Consider the following 22,711-nt stretch of genomic DNA (forward strand, 5'->3'; position numbering starts at 1 on the left):
GGACTCTATTTTCTGGCTCCCATTGGATCCAATTTAAATCAGATTTGCCAGGTGCCTTTCAAACACATTCTTCCCAGTTCTTTTCGAGTGTAACCCACATTTGTTAGAAGATCCTCATTTTAGAAAAGTGTCTTTACAAGAGAATTGAAACATTGGCACCATCTGTATATCCATGTGTTCATTTCCAGTATTCTCTCTTTTTCTGGGCCATGTTCCTCAATCAAAAAAAGTGAAGAAAACATCATTTGTGTTTCATTTCCTTCAGTGCATTAACTCTCTTAAAGTATCTTCAAGAGTGTGTCTGGTTATGTCATGCATTCTCATATGGATTTATAGAAAGGAATATTTGTCTGGGGCCTTAAAACATCTTGGGAGCCTTTCTGTAACCTTCTGAAAGTATGCCACAGAAACAGATTGTTGCTTCAGTCTTTCTCAGAAGGGAAGTTGAGAAAACAGGTAGGAATCTTCCCTTTGCAGAATCATCGTCCTTAGTTTGCAGTTGCTCTTCATTAACAACAGTAAGGCCAGAGGTGGGCTTCACATAATTTAACAACCAGTTCGCCTAGTGCAGAAACAAAAATGTGAGTATGCGTGCCTTCCGCGCTTGCACGGGGCCTCAAACACACTGATTTCATGCAGGTGGCCGCGGTGAGTAGAGCGGGTGAGGCGCAGAAATCAGCTAGGCTGAATGGGCAGGGCAAGCGAGCCAGAGAGTGAGAGATATAGGACAGGATAGGGGCGGGGGGGCAGGCCCAGCTGGTGGTAGAACTACCGGTTTGCCCGAACCGGCAGCAGCCCACCTCTGAGTAAGTCCCTGCAATATATTTTTGAGCTCCTGAGTATAAGAACTCTTCTTGTCAGGCTTGAGTCATTGTGTCATGTTCCTCTATCTCTCTGTCCATGACCTCAGCTCCAAGACCTTCAGTCTTTTGGAAGGTTTCTTGATGCTTCTCTGTCAATGTTCCCTATGTCCTATTCAAGAATCCACTGATAAGATGGAAAATGGATAGTTTTGCCACTAGACCTTTTCCCTTTTTTTTTCATAGTGCAATTTGCTGTACATTTAGCCATATAAAGACCTTGTTGACTTCATAGAAGAAAATAAACATAGCATGTGCTTTGCAGGTCCCAAGAGCAGTTTTCTCCCTGTTTTTCTGAAGAAGAGCAAAATCAATAAAAATCATCTGCCAAACTGGTTACTCCCCTGTTTGCTCCCTCAGTGAGCTGAATAGGGTCATAATAACCCTGGGAGGGTGATGAAATGATCTGAGCAAAGGCCTCACATGATTTTTTTTTCCCCAACAATCCAAATCAAACATATTCTGCAAGTCTGGCATAGCCCTGCACCAGCATCGGTAATAGCAATCTTAAAGTGGAGTAATGTCGTACATCAGCTTAGAAGGCAGAAAGATGGCTTGAGACACACTGAGATGTGCACATAGCTCCTGTGTGCAATTTCTTAAAGCGGATGTTTCTTTTATCAAGATTAGATGGTTGAGTTATTCGTGGGAGGAAAAAAATAATAGGCAGATTACAAATAGAAAAAAAATCTCAGGAAAAGTTGCGTTTGATGCTGTGGAATTATAGAAAATACTTTGTGTTCCTGCACAGTGCAGCTATGCAAACTTTCAGGGCAGGTGAACTGAGGCCTGCATGATTCTAACACTACAATAGAATGTTTGGATTGTTTCGAGGTGATTAAGAATCAATCTAATTCCCTTGATATATGTAGATACACACACACACACACACACAAACGATCCACAACATAAAGACGCCTGTCTAGATTTTTGATTTCTAGTCTTTCTTAATTGTTGTCTGACACCATAATATAGTAAGGAAAGAAATGAGTAACTGATATTAAAACTAACATCAGAGGTATTGCATATAAGAAAGGAATTGAGCAAAAGTGACTCATATTTCAAAACAGGTATTGCAATAATGTGTGCAACATTTGTTGCATAATAAATGTACATAATTGATGGGTTGCAGCAACCTCAGGTTGTTGTGTTTTGATTCGGTACTGTGGAGATCAGTATGAGTTATTATGCAATCAAAAATGTTAATTTACTATGATTGAGATCACTGTTAAAACTAATCATAAGGTGATAAGTGAGATGCGTGTAAATCAAAGGTATTATGTTAAATCTTCTCTCTATAGGTTACAACTTCAGGAAAGAATCCATATCTTTCACCGTGATATATCTTCATGTAAGTTCTCTTCATATTTTTAATTGTCCATTGTAAATGGTTTGAGGGAAGAACATTCTCTTGCAAGAATGTACAAGAAAGATGAAAAGGCCTTTAATCTATTTAATCACACAATGACTGCAAAATGAAATGATGGCTTCTGAATCTCCCAACATGTGTTATTCCCCAGTATATGCTCATAACTTGGGTTTAAATGATAACTTCTACTATAAGATCAGGCTGCACATTTTTTTGTGTGCATTGTACATTGTTAAAGAAAGGAAATAGAGTGTGGGAAGTACTTACGTATAATTTAGTACAGTGGTCTGCAACCTTAAACACTCAAAGAGCCATCTGGACTTGTTTCCCACAGAAAACACCGGGAGCCAATAATTTAACAACCGGTGTGACTGGGTGGGCGTGGCCAACTCAATGTCACTCACTCCCACCCAGTCACGTGACACTACCCAGCCACACCTACCCAGCCAGTCATTAGGGCAGAGAACCGGTTGTTAAATTATTTGCCCTGCCCGGCCCCTCCTCACCCCTCCCTCCCAGCCACCTCTTGCCACACCCAGCCTCAGGTGTGTTGTTCACTCCCCCTCTCTCTCTTCTTCTCTGTCTCTCTCTCTCCTTTTCCCCTTCTCTCTCTCTCCTTTTCCCCTTCTCTCTCTTCTCTCTTTCTCCTTCTCTGTGTCTCTCTCTCCTTTTCTCTCTCCTCTCCCTCCTTTTTCCCTTCTCCTCTCTCTCCTCTCTCCTTTTTTTCCCTTCTCTCTCTTTCATCCTTCTCTGCCTCTCTCCCCTCTTTCTCTCCTTTCTCCTTCTCTGTCTCCTCTCCTTCTCTGTCTCTCTCTCGCCTCTTTCTCTCCTCTCTCTCTCTCCACTCTTTTTCCCTTCTCTCTCTCCTCTCTCCTTCTTTCTCTCTCTCCTTCTCTCTCTCTCTCTCTCCTTTTTGCCTTCTCTCTCTCCTCTCTCTCCTTTCTCTCTCTCTCTCCTCTCTCTTTTTCCATTCTCTCCTCTCTCTCCCCCCTCTCTCTCTCCTCTCTCCTTTTTCCCTTCTCTCTCCTCTCTCATCTCTCTTTCTCTCTGTCTCTCTCCTCTCTCCTTTTTCCTTCTCTCTCCTCTCTCTCTCCTCTCTCTCTGGGTCTCGCTGCCGGATAGACTACAGCAGGAAACAGCAGGTGGCTACTTCTGGCCTTTATTGGTGCAACTGTCTCTCCTCCCTGAGACACTGGCCTCACCCAAGCCACTGTCAAACCCCACATGGCTTTGCCATACCTGGGGGCAGGGGAAGCATCCCCTGAACTGGTGCTGGGTGGTGGGAATCTGACATCCGCAGGCCAACCAGCCTACAAGCAAAACGCCAAAAATCACCTGGTTGGCGGGGAGCCAAAGACCAGCTGGCTAGCGGGGAGGCGGGGCATCACAACACAGGTAGCCTGCAGGCTCTGCAGGAAAAGCGACTGACATCCGGGAGGCAAGAGCGAGCCGACGACCCCACTGCTGTTGCCAGTGGGGCAGGATCTCATTGTGGCTCCACGTGGTAATGGGCTCCAGGAGGAGGAGGGGACCCCATTTCCCCCATTTTGAAGCACATTAAATTTCACTGTGCTGAGCAAGGCACTGTGAGAGCAGTGGGCAGGCCATGGAGGCAGCAACAGCAGTGGCATTAGGAGCTGCAGCAGAGGGCTGAAAGAGCCACATGCAGCTCCAGGTTGCTGACACCCGATTTAGTAAATGTAAAATGGAATTGTGCTGGGCTCAGAACAGAAATATTAAGCTGGTAAATGAGATTAAGCACTGGGAATATATCTTGTCAGTGATATATAAATAGCTTCTCTGGCTGCTGGTTCATTTCTAAATGCATACCCAAGTGTAAATGCTTGCTACTAGAGATGCACAGTCCTTCAATTTCAATTCAAAAGGGACAGCATTGGCATATGAACAAATACCATTTGTCAACAACTGTTTGTTTATTTGTTTATTTATTTAACTTATATGCCACCCATATCACCTAGAGACAAATCTAGGTGGCTAACAAGCAATAAAAAAAAAGATAACATTAAAACAATATTAACATTAAAATTGATGTTAAAATTGACAAAGATGGGAGGAGACAGAACAAGATGCACACCAGGAAGAGGTGGAGTCTTTAATGCAACTTCAAATCAGAGATCCAGTTGAATAACAATTAGATTGAATCAAACCTTCAAACTGAACTGTAGTCAAATAAATATATTCAATGGAGTGTCTTCAAATCAATGCATCGATATAATCGACTTTTGGATAATGCACATACTCAACCACTCAATAAATCAGTGACTCAACTATTTGAATTGGTTGTTGAGTGATTTGCACAAAACTACCACTTAAATTTAAAGCCCTCCATAATTTTGGAATGATATACTTGAGGAACATCATCTGCCGCATCAATTTACATGTGCATTAAGAAATTCCTGAAATTCTCTTTCTTTCTTTCTTTCTTTCTTTCTTTCTTTCTTTCTTTCTTTCTTTCTTTCTTTCTTTCTTTCTTTCTTTCTCTTTCTTTCTTTCTTTCTTTCTTTCTTTCTCTTTCTTTTTCTTTCTTTCTTTTTCTTTCTTTCCTATCTATCTATCATCTATGTATCTATTTATATTTCATACTTTTTAGCCACCCAACTCCTTCTAAGTCACCAGTCCCAACCTTTGCGGCTTGGGGGGTGGAGAAGGGGAACTGGGCTGTGTGAGCAGCACGCTGGTGTGCATGGGTGTGTGTATGTGCAGCCCAGTTGCCAATAGACCATGGGGATTGGGGACCCCTGTTCTTAGTGGATAACAGAGGACCTTTTCAACCCACCCCTAATTTCTGGAAATTCCCACTCCCATTTTACCTGGTGTTATCCTTTGGATAACATAAAGCCTAAAGCAGATCCGCCCCTCAGAAGCTCCGGGCATCCAGAGGCCTGAAGTTCCATTTCGGCTGGCAACATGCCAGGTGAAGCCTCTGGATGCCCGAACAGAGCATCAGAAGGGCGGATCCACCCCTCAGAAGCTCCATTTCAGCCAGCAACATGCAGGACGAATGTTGCAGAGCCTCTGCGGTTGTTCGTAAGGGCAAACAACTGCCATGGTGCTCCAAGATTTGTAATACGGGGACTTGTTCGTAAACGTTAGGGGGTGTTTATCGTATAATTTCAAACGTTCATTAAGGGAACGCTTGTAACCTGGGGATTACTTGTATTTGTAAAATTAATATACTTTCCATATAACCTCTTTTCATTTCAACCAACTAGAGCTGTTCCAATATATTTTGCAATTTTGAAATAGGTATTTGAATAGGTATTTTTTGAGTAGGTATTTCTTTTCAATATGAATAGGTATTTCTTTTCCATATGATCTATTATATGATACGTGAAAATAATCCTGTCACAGTTTTTTTTTCTTATTGGATTCCAGTTCTTCAAATAGACTCTCACTGAGATTATGCTTAGAATCGGAATGCTTGAAATTCAAAAGAATATTCAGAGTTCTTTTTCATGGCCATCTGTGAAGTTTTTAAAATAAAGGAATAAATGCTTGCCTGTTACTTTGAATGTCTAAAAAGCATTTTAATGCTTTCGTCATTGTAGGTCCTTGGGAATGTCTTCAGCCTTGGGGTTTGGTAGATACTATCATCAGTAATCCACCTTACATTTTTCATGAAGATATGAGTGAGTTGGCAGCAGAAATTCTCTGGTATACCAATCTTTTCTTCATTTTCCACATTGTGTATTATTTTTTCTTTGCTGCAGTGCAGTTTTAAAGCCAAAGACTGTGATGTTGAAAGCCCTGGCATTATTACAATCTCTTACAATTATTAAGGAAATAATAGCAACAGCAATTTCTCCCAAATCTGAATTCAGATATGTTTTCCTTTCCTCTGACAACATTATTTTCTGCATGGGAGGAAGAATAGGTTACATATAGACATTGTAGAAGGAAAGTTGTATTAGTCAATTTTAGCCAAAAATCAGAAAGAATCTGAAGCATTTTTTCAGGCTAGCTATCGGAAAGTCTTAATAAAAGCTTATGCTTTTTAATAAAATTGGTTAATCTGAAAAAGTGCCAAACTCCTCCTGATTTTAGGTTCCATATAGATAATTGGATTTTTTATACCATGGCAAAGAGAATCTGTAAGGAGAAAATTGCCTAGAACGATTTTCTTTTTCAAAAAAAAAAAAAAAACCCTTCCTTTGATATCACAATCATAACCCAGGCAGTTTATGTCTGCTGTTAGCTGTTGAAAAACGAAGCAAGATTTCCTTTATGAGTGTCCTTTGTTGTCCTTTGGGCTCTTTCTAAAATCTATTAACATGGAGACTTAGGACTGAAAAAAAGTATTTCAGACTCTAGGAGACTAGGAATATTTCAGTTAACCATTCAGTTAACTATTAGGTTAAACAAAGCATTCCAGGATTTTGGGTGGCTAATGGATCTGCTGTTATTGCCATTGTAAATAATCAAAGGACTTTATAACACTTTCTGATGGTTCTGCATGGGTGGCAGGTGAGCATGCGCAGCTCCATTTGCATGAGTGACGGGCATGCGTGCCCGCCATCCGCACAAAATGGAGCTTCGCGCATGCGCTTACCCGCCACGTCCACAGCCCAGTTCTGAACGTGCCGCAGCCCAGTAGTGGGCCACAGCCCAGGGGTTGGGTTCCCCTGCCCTATAGCACTTCTATATAAAAGAGTACAGATAAATTAGACACAACCCCCGGGCTGTGGACCACTACTGGGCTGTGGCCCATTCGGAACCGGGCCATGGAAGTTGCGGGTGAGCGCGCACCTGAAGCTCTGCTTGTGCAAGCCACCACCCAGGGGTTGGGGACCCCTGCCCTATAGCACTTCCGTATAAAAGAGTAGGGATAAACTAGACACATTAGTATTGTTAAAATTGAAATACGGTATTGCTGTAATTTTTTTCCTATGAATGCTTTTGTTGACAGTGGTCTCAGTAACACAGTAAATGATTATCATCTCCAGAATGATCTGCTGGAAAGCCCCTAGGTTTTCCAGTAAGAATTCAGTACCAGGAATTTCCATTCTCATTCCTAGTGACCAAATCTAATGACATGTTTGCCATTGCAATGTCTTTTGAATTTTCTGTTGTCTGTAAAGCCGGGATATGACTTGGTTTTTAGACATGTCTTTGTTTATAGCTTTGAGGACCTTGATGCCCTGGATGGAGGAATTGATGGGATGAGCATCATCAAAGAAATTCTGAAAATGGCCTCTTCCATTCTCAAGGATTGTGGGTAAGTTCTGATATTGACTGCTTCTTTTGAAATAAGTTCTGTTTTAAGGGTCTAAGGAACTGGCAAAGAAAAGCAGTCAAAACAGCAGGCAAACAGGAGGAAGCAAGGAGATTGAAAGCACATTTTCAAAGAGCAACAAAGAAAGACAACAAAGTTTACTGGGACCAGCATTGCAAGCAGATAAAAGAGGACTGCATGAAGGGCCATCCCAGGAACGCATTTGTGTAACTCAAAAAAGATACAAATACCATTTACTGCTCATAAAAGCATCATCAAAAACAAGTGAGGGACAGAACTATCTGATCAACAAAGGTGTCAAGAACATATGGCAAGAATATACAGAAGAAGAACAAAGAGGCCCAGCTCCTCAAGATTATGAGGAAAGGGAAACAGAAATAGAACCAGCCTTCCTTCCGGAAGACATGGGCAATGAGTCAACTGCCAAACAAAAGAGTCTCAGCTATTGATACCCCCGCAGAATTGCCAAGGCCTCTACCACCTACAATCATCACAGATGATGATATTTCAAAATATCATAGTTCATTCCTTGGTGAAAAAGGGTGACTCTAAGAATTGCTTCAATTACTGCACAATTGCCCTCATCCTTCACACTATCAAGATTCTTCTTAAGATCATACAATAACATTTGGTGCACATCATTGAAAGGAAATTACCAAATGTTCAAGCTGTCTTCAGAAGGGATCATGGTACTGGTGATCCATCTGTGCTGGATCATAGAAAAATATCAAATATCAAAAGAACATCTACATCTGCTTTTACAAGAAAACTTTTAAATGTGTATCATAAAGAGCCATGGAGAGCTCTAGAAGACCTGGGAATATCAACACATCTGGTTAAGTTGGTGCAGTTGCTGCATACAAATCAGGAAGCCACTGTGCATATGAAGCTACTGATTGGTTCAAGGTAAAGAAAGGAGTGCAGTAATGTTGATTCTTCCACCCTTTTTATTCAGTTTATATGCCGAACTGATCATGAGGAAGCTGGAACTTGAAGAATCAAAAATCAGCATAAAGATTGGGGAAAGGACCATCAACAATCTTCAGTAGGATGATGACACAACTCTCCTCTTGGAAACCAAAAAAGTTCTAAAATATTAGATCAAAAGGATTAAAGAAAAAAGTGAGAAATTTTGCCTCTTCCTGAACATAAAAATCCCCCAAGCTTATAATCACTGTGAGGAATGAAACTGTCAAATGAAACTGATGAAGAGATTGAATGCCTGTAGGAAATCTATTTTTCTAGGAATGCAGATTGATTAAAAACAGTGAATCCAAAAATAAACCATCCAATTGCAATGAATCACACAGCAATGGTGAGCATAAATAGAGTACAGAAAAACAAGGACATTAGCCTGTCAACTAAATGCTGATTAGTCTGCATTATTGTGTTTCCCCTATCTTCCTAGACCCGTGATGGCGAACTATGGCACGTGTTCCAGAGGTGGCACACAGAGCCCTCTCTGCTGGCACGCATGCCATCGCCCCAGGTCAGATCTCTGTGGCATTTCTTTCGTGAGCTTCTGTTTCCCTGCAAATGATGAAACAGAAGCTCATGAAAGAAAAAGATCTTACCTCTTGCCGCGCTGTCGGTGTTGGGATGCCCCGCCTCCCACCGGCCAGCTGGTCTTCAGGTTTCTTTTTGTGGTTCGCCATCACTGACCTAGACTTTCTTGGGTTTTTTTTCTTTGAAGACTGACTGGATAGTGGGGAATGGAAGGATTTATATTCCTTGCAGACAGCTGGTCATTTACATCTCTTTAGAGCGTCATTGAAGCACTTGGAGATTTATCTTTGTCCTCAGGGTCACCTGAGTAGTGCTTCTGGTTCCTGTTCCTGTGACCCTGAGGACACAGATAAACCTCCAAGTGCTTCAATGACCCTCTAAAGGGATGCAAATGACCAGCTGTCTGCAAGGAATATAAATATAAATCCTTCCATTTCCCACTATCCTGTCAGAGCTGAAGAAGCTTCTTGGATGAGAAGCAAAACGTCTTGAAAGAAAAACAAGAAAAACAAGAAAGTCCAGTTAAAAAAGCACCTTTCGGACAACTATGACCTGGATGACTGAGAATATCTACAGATGTTTATGTCTACTTAGAGTTACGAATTTTGGACCATGAAGTGGTCCACAGGACAGAAGAAAATCAACGTTCAAGCAGTTATGTTAGAGAGGGTTTCTAGAAATTCATTGGACAACATAGGTGACAAATAAGCAAGTACTGAAGCATATAAAATCAGACATATCACTGGAAGGCAAAAAACACAAAATCCCACCTTACTTATTTTGGCCATATGTGCTCAAACTCACTGGAAAAAGCATTATGCTCAGAATATTCTGTGAAAAAAGAAAGTGAGGCTGCCAAACAAACACAGTGGCTAGACATTATAAAAGCCGACATCAGCCAGAACATTAAACAAACTGAAAGAAGCCCTTCAAGGTCAGAAAAAATAGAGCTCATCCATAGAATTGCCAAGAATCAGACACAGTTGAACAGATAGCATCATCAAGGAAATGGAGATTTTCTGCCTTGTACTTTGCAGCCAAAATCATCTATGCAGAGTTGCATAGAAGCATGCGCATCAGAGAGCAACTTCTGCTTTTTTCTGCCAGTCATTTCCCAATTTTAGAGAGAGAAGAAATAGAGAAAATGTACATAACTGATGGAATAGGTCCTATTCTATCCTTTTCAAATCCCAAAAAGCAAAGTGCTTATGGATACCAGCATGTTTAGTGGCATTTAGCAACCTGAGTTTCCTGCCTCACCATTTTTTTTTTTAAAGATGATTTGTAGTTTTAAATATTTAAGGACTGGCTATGGATACAAGTTAAAGACTGGAACTACCATCAGCCACATCCTCTATATGACTGACATCAAATTGTGTGCTAAGAGTGAACAAGACATCGGTTCACTGATTTACCCAATATGGATATACAGTGGGAACATCATGATGTCATTTGGACTGGAGAAGTGTGACCGGATGCTAGTCAAGAAACAAAAAGTAGTTAAGACTGATGGGGTGAATCTACCAGCAGGCCACATGGCAGACATAGAGATCAACTACAGGTGCCTTGGTATCCCAGAGTCATATGGGAAACATGATGAGGAGGCAAATAAAACAAAAACATCCAAGAACCACCAAAGGATAAGACAGGTCCTGAAGAGCCAGCTCAGTGATAAGAACAAAGTCCACACCGTCAGCATATATGCCCTGCCAGTCATCAGATTCTCTGCCCGTATAGTGAGCTGGCCAAAGAACAACATGGAAGTTGTGATATGAAGACCTGGAAGCTCATCACAATGTACAGAGATTTCACCTCATGTCCAAACTTAGAGACTGTACACCAATCGGAAAGGAGCAGACGGGGTCTGTTAGTGTTAAATCCATTGTTCTGGACGAAACACTGAGAATCAGGTATGAATCAATAAAATGACACCCAGAGATGAGCTGCTAAATGAATGACTGGGCTAGCAGCAGACAGGGAAGGAAGATCAAACAAAGGAAGTGTCGTTGCAAGATAAGATCCTGAATGAGATATACCATTGACAGATGGCTGAGTGGCAGGCATTGGGAAATCCTACCAGTGGCTGGAAAGGGCTGGACTAAAGGACAGCACTTAGGTACTGATCATAGCAGTAGAAGAACAGGCACTAAGTGTAAAAATGACCAGGCTGAGCTTGAGGGTGGGGTCAAACACATCATCATTTTGGAGTCACAACATCCCCAGAAAAGACCTAGATCCAGCCCCCTCTTGAAGCCTGTTGATTCCTATCTGGCACCAATTTCATTTGATCAGATTCTTGTGAATGTAGCAGGAAATAAACTTGTAGTGCTTTTGAACTCTAATCTGGACCTTTTGGTAAACACCAGAGCCATAGACATGGGGAGTCTACTATACCAGACAGAACCAAGGGCCAAACTATGCAGAAAGGCCTCAGAAACACTCCCAACACATTAGTTGCAGGGTGTAAAATGAGAAGGGACTAGCCAATCAACCAAATATCATGATAATAGACAAAGGCCAGAAGACAAGGGTGGTGGTAGATATAGCAGGGCCAAGAAACAGCAACATCTGGAAAGAGTATGAGAAGCTGGAAGCTAGAGAGGATGTAAAAAGTAAAGGCCAAAGTGGCTCCAGTGGTGGTAGGAGCAGTTGGGGCTGTAACAGTGATGGGATTCAAAAAAATTTTACTGCCGGTATAAGACGCACTTTCCCCCCCCCAAAAGAAATGTTGGTGCGTCTTATACACCAAATACAACCATTTTTGGCCTCCCGAAGCCCTGCTCATCCCATTTTTCTGAAAAACAGGCCCGTTTTTGCAAAAAACGGTGCGCAGAGGGTTTGGGAGGCCTGCAGAGTGCTCCTGGGGGCCGGGGAGGGCAAAAAAAATTTTTTTTTTTACTTACCTCTTCGAAATCTTGGTACGTCTTATACACCGATGCATCTTATAGTCCGAAAAATACGGTATACATAAATGGTTTTTCATAAATGATTATTCTGTGATTGATCTCAATTACCATGATAATCATTTTTTTTATCATGTTTTTTTTTATTTTTAGACAAACACACATACAAACATACAATGTATTTTCTTTGAACAGAGTATTTTGCCAATTCACAAATTTAGACAGTATTTAGTCGTTTCAATTTCAATTTAAAATTTCTATATTTCCTTTTTGCCATATTCATTTCTCCTCTATTTTTTAAGAACCAATATTACCCTTCATTCTCATCTCTAAACTTAATTAAATTCAGTTTTTCCCTTCTATTCTATATTATACCCCTTCCCATTGTATAGCTTTCCTCACCTTGGTTAGTTATGTAATGTTACAGTAGTTTAATTCTTATGATAATAAATCTGCTTATTTTATAACATACATTTCCTTTGATAATACAAATCCAACATTTTAGTATAGATCAGTTAGTTATATAACTATCTTTTTTTATATTAATCAATATAAACATGAATATTCCAGTTATTTCCATGCAATCCAATTCCTTACAAATTAATTAATTATAGCCAATTCTGCTTTCAACATAATATACAATTGGAAGTATTTCAATTATTACAATTAATCATTTCTACTTTCTTCACATTATAAAATTAAAGAATTAAAAATATTCAAACGATTACAGTTTCCCTATTTAACTTTAAAATATTCTAGCTGTTATCCAAGCCACAACTTAATCCTTTCTACTTTCACCACCATATACCATTAAAGGTATTTCAATTGTTACAATTTAAACTTATTCATATTTCTTAAAGAAAAATAAAAAAAAACAAAGCTTATCATTATCTAAGTTTCAAAGATACAATACAAATATTCCAATTATTATTCATTTCATTTTTGCAATCATATGGTTTCCCATTTTTACTACAATTCAGATTTCAATTCTAAATACATATAGCATCTTTCTCTTTCATTTCTTTTTCACCCTTCCCATTTTTATTTTTACCTTTTTCTTTCCCCTTTTTTTCTTTTATACTTTGAAATCTTGAGCTCTCTTTTGCCCTAAATTTCCCATTGTTTCCCATCTCTTTTCTTCTTTTCTTACTTCCCCATTATTTATCCCACTGTTTATCCCAGTGTAATCATTCTGTTTCACAAATCTGAACTCTTCTATTTTGCCCTGCATTTCCTGTTGTTTCCCATCCCTTTCCTCTCTTTTTTTTCTCTTCACTGTTAATTCCAGTGTAATCATTTAAGGTTTTTTGTGTTCTTTCTATTTCTCCCTTCTCTCCTTCTTTGTCTCTTTCTGCCTTTTCTGTTTTTTCCATTGTTAATCCCAATGTAATCTGTAAAAACCTCCTTTTTATTATTACTATCCATATACTGTATTCAATTAGTTTTCCAAAATTAATCTCATTGTCTTTATCTTCTTCTTTGTTTTCAGTGTCTGTGTCTTGCTTCTCCATCTTTGTTTCCTTGTCAGCTTGAACATGCTCTCTCTCAGTTTTTGGATCCTCAAGTTTCAATTCTCCATGTAGCATCGTAATTATTCCTCTTATTTCCGCTTTCCAGGACGAATACATCATTTCCATCATTTCTCTAATTTCCTGCGCCATTTTATTCTTTCTATATTAGTATTGTTCCAGGTTTAAAAGTTCCGTTGTTTTCCTTTTTTTTTTTTTCCAAAGTCAAGCCGCTTGCAGACAAAGCAATCCTCCCCGAAAGTTCTCACGGCTATTATCACTGATATAGTTCAAAGTTTTCCAAAACAAAGATTCCAAATTGCAATGCTCTTTTTTCTCCTGAAGATGTCTCTCTAGAATCCACAATTCTCTTAATTGTTTAACAGAGTGTCCATTTTGTATCAATCTTTGTTAACAATCTAGCTTCTTTTTTCTTCTTTTTAACTTTAAAAATACCAAATCAGTTTTATAGTCCAGTCCAAATTAAACAATACTTTTCCCCTCTTTTCTTTTTTTTAGGTATAAAGCACTTCTGTTGCTGGGCTTAATATCCAATTGTCTTTTATTTTTCTTAGTCTTCAACAAGAAAGGATCTATTTATTTTCTTTCCAATCCTTTAGCCAATTTTGGGGTTGTTTCTTCTAATTCTTAAAATTTTCCAGTTAATTTTATTCAAAAATCAATTTTCTTTTCAGGTTTTTGTCCCTTTAAATTCCACTTACATCCTCTTTTCTTCCCCCATGCCCATTAGCCACTGTTCTTACAGGGGTTTCAGGTTTAAAAAAACAATTTTTTTGTTGTTACTTCGCCTGTGGGTTGGCTGTCATTCACCCGGCTTCAAAAACTCCGTTGCATTCACCGCTCCTGCTCAATTCTTAGTCCAGTTGCCCCAGCTTCTTGACAGCCGCAATGGCTGCTGCCTCCACCGCCAAATCGAAGAGAGATTCCTCTGACCTTCGAGGAACTTGCCTGTTCCGAGGTGCCTCTCCTTCCCTGTCCCTACAGGACGGTTCTGGTCCGAAGATCCTTCGGCAGCAGTTCGTCAGTCCAGGTTTTCGCGGAGCTCATCAGAGCCCACTAATTCCCCAATGTCTCGCCGCGACACTTCCGGTCCTCCATGATAATCATTTTTTGAATGGGTGAGATATGACATCCACTTATAAGGATGCCTCCAACATGCTTCTGTGGAGTGAATGGGAAGGTTTTCTATCCCACTTCCAGAATTGAAAAGATTCCTACATGTCCAAGAAGTCTGACTTGTCTTGGTTTTGTTTTCCTATTTAGTAATCTGCAAATCAGAAAGAAGAGAGATGGAGAATGAAACTATTTTTTTAAAATTCTGAGTAGAATTCTGTCTCCTCTCCGTCACCTTTTGAGTAGGAAAGGAGAGGAAAAAACATATTTACTGACAGGTCATATAGAGTCATATATGAGAGTCACTTTCATCTAGTGGTTAAGGCAACAGACTAGAAAGCAAGAAACTGTTCAAGTCATGGGAGAAGAAAGGTGTATTATAAATACAAACATACAGGTGGTCATTCCTTTGCCTTATATTACCATATATCTTGGACGAACGAACTATTAAATTATATTAATTGCCTTTGTTCTCAGAAGTATAAGTTATATAGTGTGAAAATTATCGCCAACACAATGTGCAACCTACACTGGTTACTGATAGACATGTGAGTGTAATTTAAAGTCTAGTTATCACCTACAAACCTCTGTATGGCATCAGGTTAGTTATTTGAGGGACCATCCCTCTCTCACTGTTTTTGTTTCTGCCAGGGGTGAGTTTCACTTATCTTTGCTACCAGTTCGCTTTACTACCACGTCCACACATGCGCAGAAACTTCTGCACATGCGCAGACCATATTTGATTATGTCCGGGTGGGTGGGCGGAGCCTCCCACCACCGCCTCTACCAGTTCGCCCAAACTGGGGCGAACTGATAGCAACCCACCACTGGTTTCTGCCCATCCTACAAGTTTAAATGGAGTCAGCATGCTCTGGGTCCTGTTCATTAAACAATGTCATCTGATGAGACCCAGGAAACAGGCTTTTCTCCCAGACTTTACTCTAGGGCAAGTTTTAGGTTCTTTTTGTGAGGGGTTCTTATGTCTGTTTCAGCAGGGTGACCATCTTGCTTTTCTGTTGACTACTGTTACTCTGTTTCTATGGTTTTCAATTTGTACCTTGCCCAGAGTCATTGAGAATTTGGGCAATTTTAAAAATGTGAAGTTATAAGAATAAAGAACTTTTTTCTCACATAGCCCTTAACTACCGGTAATATTGACTGAAACTGCTGTTTCCAAGAATGCTTGTGGATCTTTGAGACTTAAGAATTATATAATTGAAGAAAATTATAGTGGAAAAGCTAGAATTATAAATGAAACATTGAAAGAGGATAAACCATTGGATGGAAGTGTTCTATGTTCTTGGACTACGTTCATAAATAATTATAGCAATTTGCGAGAGCTCCTTTGGGGAAGATAAAAGCTGCTTCTCCCAATATCATCCTGTGCTTTGGCTTTGGTGTATCTTTCTGTCATTATGGACACACCTGTTTACCAGAAAACCTTGCTCTGCTGCTAGTGATCTGCATGAAAACAGGTTGGGAGATAAGAAATTCTAAGTGGTTTCATTGTTTACAAGTAAAACTCTGTTCAAACCAGCAGGCAAAATGCTTGCTATATTTCAGTCCAATATCTTTATTATAGTTATTCTAATATATGCTATATAAAGAAGAACAGAAGGTAATTTGCAAAAAAAGCAAACAACATAGAACACAACACAGAAAATTCTTGTCAAGCTTTGAATAAGACGAAAATTTCAAATAATTTTCACCAAAGAGAAAATATAGTTCTTCTTCTAAAGCAGTGGCCCCCCAATCTTTTGGGCACCAGGGACCGGTTCCGTGGAGAAAGGTTTTTCCATGGACCGGAGGAGGCATGGTTTTGTGTGCTTCCTGCATCCTGCGGATGAGGCTTTGCTTGTTTGTGCGGCCCAGTTGCTGGCATACCGTGGACTGGGGGTTGGGGAGCCCTGTTCTAAAGCATAGAGTAAAAACTGGTTAGAAGATCTTTCCTGCTCTCTTAGAAGACCAACTTAAAGGAAAAAACTTTGAGAGAACTTTCATTTGTCATCTGAATCATTAACTATCATTTTCCAAGGTCTCAATTTTTTCAAAAAACAATTTTTTTCTCATAGTTCTCGTCCCAAGATAGAGAAGTCAAGAGCACAGAAGAAAAATTTCCTTCTCTCACTAATGTGAACTTCTTCCATATGTAACTTTAACTGAGCCTGATTGATTCAATGTTTGAAGTGAGAAACAGGAAAAATTTTATTTCGTTTTCGTTGTTTTGTTGTCAATTTATTTTGTGGACTGCAAAATGCTATGAGTAAGATTAGGCATGAGTTTGGTTACAAAATGATTAAGTCATCATCACTGTCCATTTTGTGGTTCCTTTGTCCTTGCTAACGTATTTTCAAAAAAAAGCACATAAAATACTTTACGTGTATAAAATGTAAACTTCAAAATTATTTAACAAATGAGAACTTACATATTTTTATCCAAATGAAAACAATAATTATACTATATTATTTGTACAATGCACACACATCAAAACAATGTTAAAAAGTGACTGAAATAGATAATAATTTCTGGGTACAAGCAAGTTAAAGTTCCATTGTACGGGAAATTTTAAAAAAATTGCACCCTAAAATCAATCACTTACATTGTGACCTATGTCATCAATTATACAAAGTTCATATTTCTTTTTTTATTACTAAATCTGTGCGCCATATTACAGGCTTCGATGCGAAAGCTAAGCCAGGTTGCAATTTAATACCTAAATCTTTTTCATTATATTTATTTTTGCTACTTACTGTAAGTCTTTCTTATAGCAGAAATTTTTTATGAAATTTGTTTTATGAGAATGTTTGAGTACCTACAAACCAGATACTGGATTTCTTCATTGCCAAAAATACTATCTTGTTGCAAGATTAATATTTCAAATGCAATCCACTTTACCATCTGGGAATCTGCCCGCCAGATGGCTCAATACCGTGGCATGTTATCATTATTTATTTTGGTTATCATACTAGCAAAAAAAAAATTAAGCAAAGTATCTCAAATATTGTGCTTTCAGCTTCCTTATCTTGGCCTTAGCAAGCTCAAAAATCTCAAGTGGCACATGTAGCGCCATTAAAAAACAGACCATTATGGATTCTGAAATATTGAGGAGAATATTTCAGAAGGGCGGTATAGAAATATAATAAAATAAATAATAAATAAATAAATAAATTGTCAAACAGTACTTGGCTGCAGATCATTCCCATCCTCAACTTCCTTTGAGAAAAATTGAACTAGTGTTTTGTAATTTCTAATTCATACTTTTATTGCAATGTGACTCAACGTCCATCTAACTTTGTTGAATAGTCTATATGGAACGACGTCATCGGCTGCAATTCAGACTTTCCTATTAGTTTTGATTCTGTTCTTAAGTGATTTATCCCACTGCCTTCTGGAATTCTTCATAATTTGCTTGGGGTGCAAAAAGATGGGCTTTTTGATTGAGTGTCTATTCAGGTACTCAGTCTGCCATGAATTTCACAGCTTTCCATCAGCAAAATCGTAACAAATTTTGATTTCTACACTTGAAGGCATACTACATCTTCAGTTTTAGTGTAAGAAAATATTTAGTGAATCTGCTCAGGCAGGCATTTAGAATTTTCCTTAGTTTAAACTAATTCATTTATGCCACGAAGCCCTAATAACTTAAAACTTCTTGTCTCTTTTCAATTTTCTTAATATATTGTAATAGTCTCTGGCACCAATCTTTGAACTACTTGCTTTGACATCTTTGTGGGATTAAATTTACATTATTGACCTATTGCATCATTGGCTTCAGCCTTAGACCTGAGCAAGAACTTAACCCTCTTCCTGCTACAGCTGAGTCCCTTCTTTGCCTGGAGGTCAACAGAAGGTCTGCATACTTCCACCTAGTTCCCAAGAGCCAGACAAAAAGCTTTCCTGTCCACTTCCTCCCTCTTTCTCTGGGTTTCTCTCTATCTATCTCTCCTTCCTTTGCTGGTGCATCATCTCAGTGTATCAAGTATTATTACTTCAATAATACAGATTCTTGTGCAATGGTTGCTGCAGCCACATGGGTGCACAGAGAGACCATTGGTTCTAAGACTTGATCTCTGAATTAGAGCAGACATTCTGAAAAGTAAAATTAAATTATTCCTAGGAAAATAATTGCTAACAGCAACGTTGTGAGAATTGGTGAAATGCCAGCTGAATTTAGAGTAGATGCAGTTAATTTTTGTAAGCCGTTTCTAGGCAATTATAGATAACTCATTACAAGGATGAATTTATATCCCAATACTAGAAAAATCAGTGCTGAAGGATGCTTTAAGTACAGAGCACTTTCATTTATCTCCTATGCTAGTATAATAATAATCATGATTTTGCAACCCATACTTCATGGAACAAGTACTTTGCCGGATGTTCAAACTATTTTCAAAAGAGGCACCTGAGAATATATTGGTACCATCTAATAATGAAAAAAATCAAGAGGATTCTCCCCCCCCCTCCCCAGCTTATGTTTTAAGGCATTTCACTTTGTAGACTACAAAATTTTGGATAGCCCTTACAAATAAGAATGTCCAGGTATTCCACAACATATGACCACAATTGAGCCCAAAATTTATATTGCTAAGTGAGACATTTGTTAAGTAAATTTAGCCCTGTTTTACGACCTTTTTTGCAACCTTTGTTAAGTGACTCATGGCAGTTAAGTTAGGAACACGGTTGTTAAGTGAATCTGGATTTCCCATTGATTTTGCTTATCAGAAGATCGCAAAAGATGATCACATGACCCCAGGACACGGCAACTGTCATAAATATGAACCAGTTGCAAAGCATCCGAATTTTGTTCATGTGATCATAGGGATGCTGCAATGGTCTTAAGTGTGAAAGACAGTCATAAGTCACTTTTTTCAGTGCCATTGTAACTTTGAACAGTCACGAAACAAACTGTTGTAAGTCAAGGCTTACATGTACCTTTTAAATAAAGATAAGATCCTTTTAGTGGGAATTTATGCTCCAAACTAAAATAAAGCTACATTTTTAAATGGAGTTAAGTGAAAATTAATGGAGCTGTCATATGTAAACTGGTGCCTAGTGGGAGACTGGAATTGAGTAGTCTGCCCACAACAAAATAGATCAGTGATGGCTAACTTTTTTATCGTTGCACGCCAAAAGTGCATAATGCAATGCGTGTGCAATCCCCGCACGTACCTCACCCATGCGCATGCGCACGTGACCCCCTGCGTTCTCCCTGCATATTCACACGTGACCCCCCACACACATGTACGTGTGACCCCCCGCTCTCCCCCATGCATGCGTGTGTGACCCCCTTTTGCAGGGACCCCGCACATGCCCCCCACCCCCTGTGCATGCAGAGACCCAAAAATCAGCTGGCCGGCAGGAGGCGCACACGCATGCTCAGTGGAGCTGAGTTGGGGTGACAGCTCGTGTGCCCGCAGAGAGGCTCTATGTGCCATCTGTGGCACACATGCCATAGGTTCACCATCATGGAAATAGAGCATCAGTAAAGGGAATTTAAATGATGCAACATAAACTACCAAAAATATATTTCAAAATGATGAATAATCTTGAATTAATTAACATATGGAGACATAAAAAAAAAGACATGGTCTTCCGGGTGCGCTTCAAGGTTTTGGTTACTATCTTTAGAGCGCTCCATGGCTCAGGACCAGGGTATTTACGAGACCGCCTCCTGCCACCAATAGCCTCTCACCGACCAGTTCGCTCCCATAGAGAGGGACTCCTCAGGGTGCCATCGACCAAACAATGTCGACTGACGGCCCCCAGGGGGAGAGCCTTTTCTGTGGGGGCACCTACCATCTGGAACGGGCTTCCCCCGGAGTTACGAAACATCTAAGACTTACGCATATTCCGCCGTGCCCTGAAAACATTTCTATTCCAACAAGCTGGTCTGGCCTAACTCCCTTTTTAATTGGCTTTTAAACTGGCTTTTAAATTGGGTTTTAAACCTCTTTAGATAAATTTGGATGTTTTTAATCTTTGAGCCTAAATTACTTAATCTGTTTTTTAATAGTTTTTAACTTCTATATGTATTTGTATTTATTATGGCTGTTCACCGCCCTGAGTCCTTCGGGAGTAGGGTGGTATACAAATATGAAAAATAAATAAATAAATAAATAAATAAATAAATAAATAAATAAATAAATAAATAAATAAATAAATAAATGTGGTGATTTTAAAGAATATACGTATTTTTCAAAAAGGCATAGATCTTTCTGATAGATCAAAATAGAATCAAAATTTGGCCACTTGTGATAACAAAATCGAAATATTGCCAAAAGTGTTCTCTATCTATAATTTAGTGGCTTTAATATACAAGAAGATTTATAGATGGAAATGGGACTTATAGATGGAGATCAAATGAAAGATTAGTACAATGTAAATTGATAGTGGAAAAATGTAAAAAGAGTCTTAATTTTTTTGAGAATAATTTCAATAAGTGTACTGAGAATAAAATCATATGGGATGTCAGTAAAGCATTTGTGCAAGGGGAATTTATTCAACAGAACAAAACGCTGAACAAAAAGACAAGAAAAGATGCAAACAATTCTAAATGATATAAAGATAAAAGAGGATGAGCTAATGAAATCTCCAGGGAAATCTCTGGTGGCTTACAACCCAAAAATAAATCAATATATGCAACAAGAAAAATAAAAGAAACAGTAAAGCTGGTAAAACCAAAAATTGAAAAACGTACAGTGATGTGACTGCATAATCATGTTCACAAAAGACATTTCTATAAATGAGGAAATGAATTACATTAAAAACGCTTGAACTGCTTTGATGGAAGGGAGGATCTGGCACAAAAAATGAGGAAGTCACTTGGGCAAAGCTACCCCTGGGAGGGTCAGACCTCACCAAACTTTAAACCAGTACTATTCATATAAATATTAATTAATTTATATAATAAAGGAAATGGAGTTTATTTTCCCCAGATAAAAGAAAGAGATGAATAACAATGGATTTCACACGCAGCATTAAATGGATCTTTCTCTACAAGAATGTAGGATCTACGGCATGATGGGAGATTTCTTTCTCATAATCAAGGGTCTGATCTGTGAGACCTTACCCTAAGGGGCATATGATTGCATCAGCATTTATCCAATTTTTCATTTAACTCGTGCTCGTAATAAAACCAAAAAGCTGCCAAAACCAAACCATAAATATGGTTAAATTGGAAGTTTAGTGTCTTTGAATTGTTGCAAAAACCACCCCAATATGTTTTACATTTGCAAATGTACTTTAAAATGTTAAGTTTTAAACAAGATGGTTGTTTTTTCCTCTTTCAGGAGTGTGTATTTGGAGGTTGACCCCAGGCACCCCAAAATGGTAACAAATTGGCTGTCCAGTCATCCGGATTTGTTCCTCTTTGTATCTGCTACACACAAGGACTTCTATGGAAAGTAAGATGTGGAGGATTCCTAGATTTTCACTTTTCTTGTTTCTTTATACAGCAAGCATCTTATAGAACCCTTGTACCAAGTTCTATAGGCAACCCACAATACAGGTAGTCCTCAACTTACAACCGTTCGTTTAGTGGCTGTTCAAAGTTACAATGACACTGAAAAAAGTGATTTGTGACTGTTTTTCACACTGCAGTATCCCCATGGTCATGTGATCAAAATTCATTTGCTTGGCAACTGACTCATATTTGTGTCCCAAAATCCTGTGATCACCTTTTGTGACCTTCTGAAAAGCAAAGTCAATGGGGAAGCCAGATCCACCTATCAACCATGTCACTAATTTAACAACTGCAGTGATTCACTTAGTAACTGTGGCCAGAAAGATCGTAAAAATGGAGCAAAAGTCACTTAACGAATGTCCTACTTAGCGACAGAAATTTTGGACTCAATTGTGATCGTAAGTTGAGGACTATCTGTATGTTATGAAGCCAAAGTTGAGTCAAGTATATAAATGCTGTGCATCAAACAGTTCCATGGAAGACTAGGAAACATTGAAAAGAGATGTTGCTTTCTGCATAGAATACGGTGAAATGTTGTTGAACGTGTTTCAGTTTATTTATTTATTATGCAGAAGTTGGGCCAAATATTGTACTTTATTTTTTTCATTGAACACCTGGAGTAGTAAAATGACTCTTGTGAAACTTAAAAATAGCTTGGAAATTTATTTACATCATGAAAAAATTAATTAACATCTTTGTCTCCAGATACAAACTA

General features: G+C 38.9%; 1 protein-coding gene and 1 long non-coding RNA gene across 3 annotated transcripts in view; one reads left to right on the forward strand and one right to left on the reverse strand.

The window, feature by feature from the left end:
• HEMK1 (HemK methyltransferase 1, mitochondrial release factors N(5)-glutamine) overlaps nt 1–22,711 on the forward strand; it is a 54,170-nt gene that overhangs the window by 26,804 nt on the left and 4,655 nt on the right. For both annotated transcript variants that reach the window (XM_087887698.1, XM_034440305.3), the window contains 4 exons: nt 2,162–2,211; nt 5,799–5,904; nt 7,370–7,465; nt 21,824–21,937. In XM_087887698.1, the coding sequence (XP_087743824.1) occupies nt 2,162–2,211; nt 5,799–5,904; nt 7,370–7,465; nt 21,824–21,937 (366 nt within the window). The remainder of the gene's footprint in view (nt 1–2,161; nt 2,212–5,798; nt 5,905–7,369; nt 7,466–21,823; nt 21,938–22,711) is intronic.
• LOC132710893 (uncharacterized) overlaps nt 9,795–22,711 on the reverse strand; it is a 34,554-nt gene continuing 21,637 nt past the window's right edge. Inside the window, exon 2 of the long non-coding RNA XR_015732632.1 lies at nt 9,795–14,688. This is a non-coding gene — a long non-coding RNA (uncharacterized LOC132710893). The remainder of the gene's footprint in view (nt 14,689–22,711) is intronic.

The sequence above is a fragment of the Pantherophis guttatus genome, chromosome 2, assembly GCF_059756535.1.
Source record: "Pantherophis guttatus breed Tessera chromosome 2, ASM5975653v1, whole genome shotgun sequence".
Classification (NCBI taxonomy): Eukaryota; Metazoa; Chordata; class Lepidosauria; order Squamata; family Colubridae; genus Pantherophis; species Pantherophis guttatus.